This window comes from Lycium ferocissimum, chromosome 10 (assembly GCF_029784015.1).
Source record: "Lycium ferocissimum isolate CSIRO_LF1 chromosome 10, AGI_CSIRO_Lferr_CH_V1, whole genome shotgun sequence".
Classification (NCBI taxonomy): domain Eukaryota; kingdom Viridiplantae; phylum Streptophyta; class Magnoliopsida; order Solanales; family Solanaceae; genus Lycium; species Lycium ferocissimum.
In genome coordinates this window covers 47,378,707-47,390,898 of record NC_081351.1, presented here as the reverse complement: position 1 = coordinate 47,390,898, position 12,192 = coordinate 47,378,707, and the positions used below count along the sequence as shown (strand labels likewise).

The following is a 12,192-nucleotide window of genomic DNA, read 5'->3' as shown; positions in this document are numbered from 1 at the left end:
TGGAAAGGTCATGAAACTCACCTTAGATGATGGAGAAATAAGCCTTGAATGGTAATACACCTTTTTCACCAAAACCCTATTTCACCTCTCTTGGGTTTTCTTGATTTGGATGACTTTAGTGAGGTTTTATACCCTTGATTCACTTCAATTCTTGTTATTGATCTTTGATTTCCTTGGTTTTCTTGTGGATGAAATATGTGGAAGGTTCCCGAGAGGTTGAAGAGTTGTGGAAATGAAATAAATGAAGTGGGAATCACATTTAAAGACTTGGAACATTTCGGTCGTCGGGAGTTCCACGGACTATTCCACGATCGTGGAACCTTGTGTTGCCGTGGAACTGGTCGTGGTTCACGACCAGCCAACCACCATTTTGGATTCCGACCCATCCACGGTCCGTGGATCATGGTGTTGTCCGTGCAACATGGTCGTGAAACTGCGGTTCCACCGGGTTGTTCTCGTCGTTTCGTTTGATCTCCAATCCTTATGGAACCTTCTTAACACTTGTTTATAACTTCATTAGCAATCTAAGGGACATTATAACTTTTCTCCAAAACATTATTAAGACATCATTAACTCGATACGCGTAACTTGCTCGACACACGACTTATAACTCGCTTTCGTTAACAACTTTCTTTCCTTAACTGGAATGTCTTTGGAAATCTTAGTTAGGACCATTAAAGACTATTTCTTACTTATCCAAATCTCGTATACATCATGCCCTTCGTTAGTCCATTCACTGTACGCTAAGGGGAAATTTCCGAGGTGTAACAATAATATCCTGCAGTTTTGCCTCTAGATTTTGAAATTCTCTATAAACTACTACATTTCAATTATAGAGCCTGGTTATTTATACAATTTACCTACTATCTTCTCTTTCACATAAAATTATACTCGATGACATTAAAAATGAGTGGTCTTGAACTTTGACTTCCCTTGTAAACATTCGAGGTCAAAAGTCAAAACATGTTAAACTTCAAGTTTTGAAAACAGGCAGGATCAAGACCACAACCTGCGAGGCCATTCTTGTAAATCAACCCCTCTTTCAGGGTGTGTTTGGTATGACGGAAAATGTTTCCCACATAAAATATCTTTCAGGAAAATAAGTGATTTTCCTACTCATTTTTTGTGTGTTTGGTATGCAAGTTGGAAAATGTTATTTAATAGCATTTGCATATACTTTTAAAGCAATATCACTATGAGTTTTTGATTTCGGAGTGTAATCTTTGGTTGTGAGCAGTATGGGTTGGGAGAGGGTGTGTGGGGGTAAGAATTTTTTTTTCCCATTTTTTATAAAAAGTGAGATTGTGGGAGTAGGTGGCTTGGGGTGGGGTGTGGGGGTTGGGTGGTGTGGTGGGGGTTGGGTTTGTGGGGATGGGGGTGGAGTTGGGCATACAGGGGTGGGGTGGGGAGCATAGGTGTGTTTTTGTTAATCGGGAAAATGTTTTCCCTCAATATATTTTTTATAAAAAACATTTTCTCCTATTTTGAGGAAAACAATTTTCATAGGAAAAATATTTTTCAAGATCCTAAGTATAAGCAAACAAGAGAAAATAGGAAAATATTTTTCAGAAAACACACCCTCAGGGATAGTTTGGTACGCGAGATAAGGTGGGATATTCCAAGATTAAGTTTGGGATAAATTTTATACCTTGTTTGGTTGAAGGTATAGATTTATCTCGGGATAAATATATATCTTCAACCAAACAAGATATAAAATTTATCCAAACTTAGTCTTGACTATCCCATCTAATCTCATCAAGCTTGACATTATTTTATCTCACCTCCCAATTGGGATAATTACTCCAGGAATTATAATCCCGGATAACTTAGTGCGCGTACCAAACCCTTCAATGTCTAATATGAACCCAACCCAATCTGTACATGTAATGATGGCCCAGCCCACAAGTCCATGTTGAGGTCCGAATTCTTGCTCTTCCTCCTCATCTTCCCTACCTCAATATTCCCATTGAAAGAAAATGGACATTAGCTTGCTTCCTTCTGCTTCAACAGAGGTAAGGCGTTACACGTTTTGCCCTTTAAAGCTCTTATTTTCTTGTAAGTGAATTCATTTCGAACCTTGTTGTATTCTTGAATGATCTTTACTTGTTCACTGAAATGACCTCAACAATATTAAGAAGAAACCAATCCTTAAAAACAATACTCACAAACCCCAAAGATTCATTTTTTAAGCCAATCCTTAAACCCTTCAAAAACCCTCAAACCCCATGTACTTATTTCTCTTGGACAAACCCAAAAGACTCATTTTTTAAAACAATCCTTAAACCCTACAAAAATCCTCAAACCCCATATACATACTTCCCTGGAGTACTTAACCAAATAGCCTTTTCGACGAATTCATCGAAATTCCCAGAATATGAAATGCCAACAGTAACATGGGGTGTAATCCAAGGACGTAAGGAAAAATTAGTGTCACGTGTTATAATCTGTGATTACTTGAAAAGTATAGGAATAATCCCTGATGAATTAGAGGAGTTAGAATTACCTTCCACTGTTGAAGTTATGCGCGAACGCGTTGAGTTTTTGCAGAAAATTGGTCTGACAGTTGATGATATTAATGAATATCCGTTGATTCTTGGTTGTAGTGTGAGGAAAAATATAATTCCTGTTTTGACATACTTGGAGAAAATTGGTCTTCAAAGGTCTAAGCTTGGTGAGTTTGTTAAGAATTACCCTCAATGTTTACATGCTAGTGTTGTCGTAGAGCTTGTTCCGGTTATTAAATTTTTACGAGGTCTTGATGTTGAGAAACAAGATATTGGGTATGTTTTGATGAAATATCCTGAGCTGTTAGGGTTTAAACTCGAGGGGACGATGAGTACTTCAGTTGCTTATTTGGTTAGTATAGGGGTTAATCCGAGGGATATAGGGCCAATGGTAACGCAATATCCGTATTTTCTTGGAATGAGAGTTGGGACGATGATTAAACCACTTGTGGATTATTTGGTTTCGTTGGGTTTGCCGAAGAAAATATTGGCGAGGATGTTGGAGAAACGAGCTTATTTACTTGGTTATGATCTTGAAGAGACGGTGAAACCAAATGTAAATTGCTTACTCAGTTTTGGACTTAGGAAGGAAACTTTGCCTTCTGTTATTGCACAATTTCCACAAATTCTTGGTTTGCCTTTGAAAGCTAAGCTATCGTCGCAACAGTATTTCTTTAACTTAAAGCTCAAGATTGATCCTGATGGTTTTGCTCGAGTTATCGAGAAGATGCCACAAATTGTCAGCCTACACCAGCACGTGATAATGAAACCTGTGGAGTTCCTTCTTGCACGGGGATTTTCAACGGCTGATGTGGCAAAGATGATTGTAAAATGTCCTCAGTTAGTTGCTTTGCAAGTTGGCCTCATGAAAAATAGTTTTTACTTCTTCAAGAATGATATGGGCAGACCAATGGAAGAACTTTTGGACTTTCCGGACTACTTCACATATAGCTTGGAATCGAGAATCAAGCCCAGGTACCAACGGTTGCAAAGCAAGGGAATCAGATGTTCTTTGGCTTGGTTTCTCAATTGTAGTGACCAACGATTTGAAGAGAGATTGTATGGTGATTATATAGAGCCTGAAAGTTCTGGTCCGTCATTTTATATGGGTGGGAAGTTAGAGCTACCCGGCAATGAGATTGTATCAGAAGAGGAAGATGACAGTGATGATGAAACACTATATAGACGCACTGTCTCCTTATAGTGTACTTTGTAACATTCGTGAATTGGGTATAAATGCCAATATCTTTCAATATTAGTTGAATATTCTTTTGCTGCTTTCTGGCTTGTCTAATGCCCATGTTGCACCTTTTCTTCCATCATGATCAACTTGGGTTTTGTAATACTATGTAAAACTAGATTTGCTACTTTCTCTTTTTCTGTAGTTTGACAACATTTATAACACACCCATGTAGCAAAATGAAGATCTTCCTTGTCTTAACTTTTAGCTTTTGTAATGGGGTACCTTTATGCCTCAGGCTTTACTCTTGCTTTCCTACTGAAGTTGCCTCCATTAAAGGAGTTTTCTCAGATGTCATCTGCACAATCATGAACTTCCCATATGCCGTTAAACAAAAAACATATTTCTTTCCACGGGATCAGTTGCAGATATAAAGTCAACGCAAAACAACAGTTTCTATGGTAAATTGCTTATCCTACACTATGATCATTCCTGATATGAATGAAATATGTTTACCTGATCAAAAAAAAAAAAAAAAGAAGATCATTCCTGGTTTTTTGCAGAATCATATAGCTTCAGATGCAATGAAATATCTGAGTTAAAGGCAAATCCACTATCTCATGTTTAATGAGTAGCATGATATATCCTTTTTCCTATCAAGACATTCTCATTTAAATTATTTAACCAGTCTGATTAAGGGATCAATTACCAGTTTTTGCTCATGAAAAAACTGGGGTTATATTGCAGACAACTCCAACATCAAAGTGGGAAATGTTAGAAAACTTTGTTCTGGACTAATAACTGGTTAGGTCACGGTACTCTAAAAGATTTATCCCCCGACCTTTACAACATTGCCTCCCTCCCTAGAGCAAATTTAGATACAACATGGGATCCTCAAGGGTGGAATATTATTTTTAGAAGGGCCTAAATGACTGGGAAATAAAAGGAGTTGTGGAAATTTTTAAGACTGGAAGATATCAAAGGGCTAACAGAGTCTTGTGATAAGCTCTATTGGAAACCTGGCAAAGATGGTGCTTTTTCAGTGAAGTCTGCTTACCATACACTGTGTAATTTGGATGAACAAATTGCACTGTGGCCATGGAGATATATTTGGAAAGTTAACGCTCCTACAAAAGTTGTGTTTCACCTGGCTAGTGGAAAGAGAGGCTTACCTGACTCAAAAGAATTTAAAGAGAAGGGGATTTCACTTATGCTCTAGATGTCCTTTTTGTGGTTTAGAAAAGAATCCAATAGCCATCTGTTTCTTCATTGTCCTGTCACTGATCTTCTGTGGCAACTTTTTCTTAACATTGTGGGTCTCAAATTGTGTATGCCTTCCAACACTAGTGACCTGCAAAGGAACTGGAACTGCAAAGGGGGTGTAGTCAGACAGAAAAAATGGTGGAGATCGGTTCCTGCTTGTATATGGTGGACAGTTTGGAAAGAAAGAAATTTAAGAATTTTTTAAGGAAGAAGTAGCTCTTTACAGAATTTTAAGATGAAGTGCTTTCTTCTTCTTCATTTTTGGTGTAAAGAATGTTTTGTGGAATAGGCAGTATCCTTAATAGATCTGATAGGTGCTATGTAACTGTTAGGATTTCATAGTTCGATCTGCTGTCCTATTTCTCTGTATCTATGGTTCTGGCACTAACCTAGTGCCTTTTCTCAATATACAAGATACCATTGTCAAAAATAAATAAATTGTATAGCTGTCATAGCACATCCTTGGTGCTAGTTCATCCATACAATTACTTTACATTCTTAAAATAATTTATTTAACAAATCTGAGATAAAAGGTTGTGCATTGACAATTAGCAATCATCTTGGTTTGGGATGAGCGGGGAGCTAATCCCTGTGAGCCCTGCCGTAAGATTTATACAGCTGATTTGAGAAGCCTGTGATACATCAATGTGTACTTTTGATCGATAGCTCTCACCCTCTGATGATAAGCTATTTCTACTGTCCTAATTTGCAGCTCGTTCGTGCTTCAATTTACTTTTTATTAGGCATGTGAATGGAAAGGAGGAAGTACTGTTTAGTTGTTCTTTTGTTATTGACTTCGTAGGCCCTGTACTCCTGTATAAGGATAGTAACCTAAGGGTAGAAAACACCAATAAGGTGGAAAGCTTTGCGGTGTGTTAAAACGCTTAGTCTTTGTTAGAGTTTTACTAGTGAAATCGTAAACAATTTGATTCATGCTGTTTTCTTCTTTTCCTGGAGTTATGTGCTTGATATTTAAGCATAACACATCAACTCCTTGATGTCATTCAGATGCAAATTACAAGAACTTGGTGAAGGAATTGAACATGCAGATACCTGAAGCCATCTTATCTTTCTCTAGTATATAATTCTTTATTCAGTCAAAGCTGACATGGTCTAAATGGAGGTTGATTTCCTTCTGCAGTTATGGTTTTTCTTATGTTTCTGTCTGGACAGTGTGAACTGGGGGGTGTTTTCCGATCATGAAGTTGGAACCTTGTAGGCAGAAGTTTCTTCTTTAAGCTTTGAAGGATGCCATCTTATAGGCCGTCCTACTCTGGCAAAGGTATTATCGATGTATAGGCTTATGCTTGCTTCTTCTTCTTCTTCCTCTATTTATTTCGCAGCTCTAGTTCACTTGCAAGATCAAGTTTTGTTTGCTTGAAATGCTCATTACATCTACATTAAGCGGTAAGCACCCACCATCCCTGTCTGTCGAAAAAGACTATTTCGATCTCCATGTGTATAATACTTTTGCAGAGAGAAATCTCTGTCTGTGCTTTAGCATCTTATTCTTCTTTTTTTTAACTGATGTTCGATATGTCCAGTGTCCAATGTGGAGGTACACATTTTCTGAATTGATGTTAGCAGGGCAGAATCTATCTCTAACTGACACTTCAGGTGGCATGGATATTTGAGATCCGACCAGCATCTCAGGGTTACAATTTTTAATCTTTTCTCTTGGCCTTGTAGTTGTAGGTTGTAGGTCTTTCTTCTTAATACAGGCCATTACTGATATAAATTTAGCTTTTGCATTAAAAGAAGAGATAAGTTGAATAAAAAAGTTCAGTGTTTACTGTTTAGAAAATAAATGCTGGGTTTGCTCTAGTAGATGGAATTGGCTGCGATCAGTTACAATGCATGTGGATTTGATTATTTCAACTTCATTCAAATCGTAGTTTGACCGTTGGTTATATGGATCTTTAATTTTACTATTTATTGTAGTACCTGGACTTTAAGTTGCAATCTTCGTTGTGCTAGCTTTACCCTTTTTTTATTTTATTTTTCCACAAGTACTTGTGCTTAGGTTTATTTCATTTTGTAAGATCTGACCGCGCTTGGTTGCTCTAATAGATCATTGGAAGAAGGCATACTGAAACTGAGAAAAAGTAGTCATGCTTTCCTATTTAATACGAATATCAAACTTGCCATCTTTGGTTGTTGACCTGTAGTGTCCAATAATTAGATCAAACTGATGAAATGTCCTTAAACCGTAGCTTTAGGGTGTGTGTAGAATCTTACATCGTTTTCCAGTATTAATACACTCGATCCATCTCGAGAAACGTCAGTGTATTTTCTTAAATTACAGTTCCATATACTCCGTTATTGCATGTGCACCAGAAACCATATTAGTGGCATAGTTTTATTCATATTAGTATACTAATAATTGGATGCTCTGTAGTTGAGCTCTTTGCCTCTTTATTCTTTCCACCATTTGCTATGTGATTCAGCAGTAAACAGTGAGGGAATCCAGTGAATCTTTTGTTTGTTATACAGAAATAAGAATAATATTGAGGAGTTCTAATTTGACCATACGTGAACTTTACTCTCTGGATCCACTCTAGACAGTTCTTTTGGGTCTTGTGAACAGAACAATATAAATCAGGTATATAAAAAAGTTTCTTTTGTATAACGTGGAGTTAGCGGGGGACAATGTGGATACCCTGCATCAAAAAGTACTTTTCATGGCTTTTGGAGTTTATTTGATAGTCTGGTCAGTAGGCCCTCCTTGCCTCAAATTTCTTCCATACAACCATAGTGGATATTTCTATTTCCCTGTTGGTAAGTGTCAAGTGCTAATTTCCTTGCCGAAATCTATTGACTTAGAAATGGATCTTGGGTTATGAATGGAAAAGGGGAGATGGAGGCAGGGAAGTTAGCTGGCTCTTTGAGTAACCTGCAGTCAAGGAAAAAGATCTTGGCCTTGTTACCTAAATAAAATGAGAAAGGAAACTATTCTAAACTAGCTTTGCAAGCTAAGGAGGTCGATAACTATGCTTGGACACGGGTGATTGTAATCAATAATGGAATTCTCCTAATGTAATGTGAACTTGATAGAAAAGCAGAGTCTTTTCTCAAACAAAAAGAAAGAAGAGTCTAGTTTCACTCCCTTCTCAGCTAGGCAGCAGAGATGTGATTGATTTAACTTGCAGGTTCAACTTTCAGTTAAGCTTTAGCATGAAGATGCTTGAAGATAAGTTGGATAGCTATATGTCAAAGGTTGGTGTGTTATTGCTCTGTGAATCACAAATAGTGAACTACTCTTTCTATATACATTCCTCATTTTTGCCACATGTAATTGTGACCCCACATTGTGGGATTTCACTGGGTATGTTGTTGTTGTAATTGTGCAAGTGATAATACTACTCTGGTTAAGGAGTAGGGATCCCAAGCCATCACACCACAATCCATGTTGGTAGCAGCACTGGAGTTATTTTTAAGCGAGACTTGATCCAAAGCCAGCATGTATGATTGAGAATTCAGCGTGACTGTCAAGGTAGACCAACATCTCATAACCACACTTCAGAATTCTCTTCTCTTGGCGTCATGCCATAACAGGTAGTAGTTCTTCTGAATAACAGATCAACAAACGCATGTCTGAATAAAAGGTCAGCAATGATAAATTGAATGATGACATTCAGTGTTTACTGGCATCAACTGCAGTGCGTGATGTAGTTTGCTAATTTCAATTCCATCCACCATTGTTTATAAGTATCTGTAATATACTGATACAAATTATAGTACGTGGACATAAGTTGCAATTTGGGTTGTGCTTAGTTTTATTTCATTTTGTAAGATTTCTCCATGCCTGATAGCTTTATTGATCATTGACTGAACTATTAAAATTGAATTGGAAAACCGATCTTTCTTTCGCCCCTGGAGGGTTTAGTTCCGTGGTAAGAGCATAGCACATGATGTGTGGGTTAAGCGTACCTGCCATGAATAAAAGCCTGGCGTTTAAGTGGAGAAGGGTGAGGGGCTAGCTCATTAATCATCAAATTTCAAACCGTGTGAGCTAGTCTTTGGGGATTTCTCGGTTATCAAAAAGGTGATCTTGCTTTCCGAGTAAATACACATCTTAAGCTTCTAATCTAGGTCGTTGACATGTTCAAGCGTTCAAAAAATAAGCTGAAACTGATGAAATGTCCTAAAACTGTAGCAATACGGGAAGCATAGAACAATTTGTTTGCAGTATTAATGCACTCATGATCCATACTGAGAGATGTAGTACTTTCTTACATTAAACTCTATGTGATTCCATCATCTTATGTGCACTAGAAGACCATAGGGTATCTGTTATTGGTGGGTAGAGTTACTGTTCTTCATTGATAGTAACTCACAATAATTGGATGTTGTATACTTGTATAGTTGAGCAAATGCTAATATTACTGAGATTAAGTTGGCCTTATTTCTAAAGTTCTACCCTTTGTAACATCTTGGAAAAATTTCTAAAGGTCTACCCTTTGTAACATCTTGGAAAATTTGGAGAGCCAGATGTGGAACCAAATATGGAAATGAGAGAACCAGTGTGGTCTGTGGCTCTCATTTCATTTACTATCTCTCAATTGGTAAGCAACCAATTTTGTAGAAATTAAATTGAGTCCAAACTGGGATAGTATTACACAGCTGCTAGGCAGTACTATTCAGTTAAAGAAGACTACCACTGTTAAATGAATCAAGCCACCAGTGAACTTTGTTAAGATTAATTCAGATGGCAGCTACAAAGACGGAGTCTATGGAGGTAGTGGAGTGATCAGAGATAACCAAGGACACCTCATCTATGCATACTTGAAAAAAGGTGATTTACAAGAATTACCTTGAAGGTGGCTGGTTTGAACTTTTGACCTCGCCTGCCTCGTGGGTAAAACTTCAAGTTTAACAATTAATTTTTGGCCTTGACAGTTTGCCAATGGGGCAAGTGGGGGATCAAAAGTTCAAGAGCACCTATTTTCAAGGTCATATGGTGTAATTTCCTGCTTTAATCATGGGTGCTGGGACCAGCAGTTGGGCTGAGGCAGTGGCCCTTCTCACTGGTAAGAGACGGTGTTTGGCTAAAGGGTTTAAGTATATGTTTCAGACCGGTCAGAGGAAATGCAGAATAAGGATTGATTTCACTGTATCCATCCCATCGTAGCTCTGGGGAAGGGGGCAAGTACATCCTCTTGTTCTCTGTTCGTGAGAATTGGCTCCATCACTAACGAGTTCATCTCGGCTAGTGGGCTTTTATGTTCGGCCATAACTGAAAGTGATTCCAAGCTCCAAGTTGTTTGTTTAATGGCATAAATCTTACACCCTGGAGACTCATGGAAGTAGGGGTGTCAATGGGACGGTTCGGTCGGTTATTTTAAAAAAATTATACCATCCCAATTATTTGGTTATTTTATTTTGTATAACCAAAATTAAACTTTTTGAGACCGTCCCATCATCTTGGTTTTTTGGTATCGATACGGTTCGGTTAATTTTCGGTTATTTTAGTTTTAAAGTGTCACCTAAGAATCACCATCGTTAAAATGTAATGACATAGACCTCCACAAACCTATTTGTAGTACACCATCAAATAAAACTTCTATTTGTTTCTTATGAAATATTTAATGTAAAGCTATTAAAAAAACTACACAAAGTAATTAAACTGAAATGTGTTATATCATGTAGCAAGACAACAACGATGTGAATCCTCACTGATTGACCAGGGAGAAAAATAACTTGCCAAAGACAACAATGTTGAATTGAGCCAAAACAAACATTAGCTTATAGGCCACGGAAACCACAACTTGAATTTGATACATGTACATCAAGCAACAAAACTTCTGTTAGTGCTAACTATAACAAAAAATGCCTACTTAAATTATCTAAGTCTATGACCGTATGACTATGTATGTGAGATATCCTTTTGAAACTAAATCCAATCAACTGAAGGCCCAAAATTTAGTGGCCAAAATTATTTTTTATATTTGAAACAAAACTCATAAAATATATTTTATATATTCAATTTAACATATTTGTAATATATAAAATATATTTCATACATGTAAGGCTATTCGGTTCGGTTCGGGAATTTTTTGGTTTTTTTTTTTTTGTATAAATTAAAAAGATCACCCTAATTGTTCGGGACGATTATAAGCTTAAATAAAAATCCACGATTTTATTAAAAAAACACTATAAATCTGTTCGGTACGGTTAGATTTTGTCGATTCGGTCAATTTTTCATATTTTTTTGGCACCCCTACATGGAAGAGGTGGAAGAACTGAGGAAAACTACACTTTACCCTGAAACACTGCTTTCGAAAAGCCAATCAAGTGGCTAACAGACTTGCCACTTCAAGTCACACTTATATTCCCAAAAGCTTTAGTAGGCGTTTGGCCATGAAAACCAAATATTTTTCACTTTATTTGAAGTCTTGAAGTTGGAGTTGAAGATGGAGTTGTGTTTGGTTATTGTTTTTGCAAAGAATATTTCGTTGTTTGAATGTACTGAAAGTAAAAAAAGTGAAAACAGGGTTTTAAGTGTTTTCCAAATTTCATTTGAAATTTTCATGGTCAGACACTGATTTCCAAATAAAGTGAAAAAAATATTGTGAAAAAAGTGAAAAATTCTCATGGCCAAACGGGTACTTACTGTTTTTGCAGTAATGCCAAGTCAAGTAACGGGACTTTTGAACGTAGATAAGTGGAGCTGACCAGCTATATAGACGCATACCTAATAAAAAGAAGACTCAGATCACTTTTGAGCCACCTTTGAGGGATAAAACTAATAGGGTATCCCATCTCTTGTATAGGATGGTAGTTCTTAGACAATGCTTCAATTGCACGTGTGTTACTACCAAGCGCATTTATTTAATCTCTCTTTGTGCTAAAGAAAGAAATGTCTTATCTTGAATCCGAAACTTTTTTAACCCAAAAAATAACATTTGGAACCAAACTAAACCCAAAAAATAACATTTTTAACCAAACTAATCCTTTAAAAAAAAAAAACCAAACTAGGCTTCATGCACAGAATATGTGCGTGAAAGGGCCAAAATGTACATTGACACTGCGTGAAAGGCGTAACAAAAACCCACTAGAAGCCTCCCATTTCTAGCATACTCTTCTCTTTCATTTCTTCCATTTTCACCCTTTCAATACACTTTTGCACTCCCAAAAACATGTCTCAAAGTTTCGAAGCTTCAAAGTTTGCTATACAACCCGATATTTGTGAATGCAGTTATTACTGTAAACTAAAAACATCAAAGACCCAAGATAGCCCGGGTC

General features: G+C 37.1%; 1 protein-coding gene across 1 annotated transcript; it reads left to right on the top strand.

The window, feature by feature from the left end:
- The first annotated feature begins 1,898 nt into the window (after window positions 1-1,898).
- LOC132034115 (transcription termination factor MTERF4, chloroplastic) lies at window positions 1,899-3,987 on the top strand. Its single transcript, XM_059424366.1, has one exon. The coding sequence runs from the start codon at window positions 2,116-2,118 to the stop codon at window positions 3,706-3,708; it is 1,593 nt and encodes a 530-aa protein (XP_059280349.1). The 5' UTR covers window positions 1,899-2,115; the 3' UTR covers window positions 3,709-3,987.
- Window positions 3,988-12,192: the final 8,205 nt, after the last annotated feature.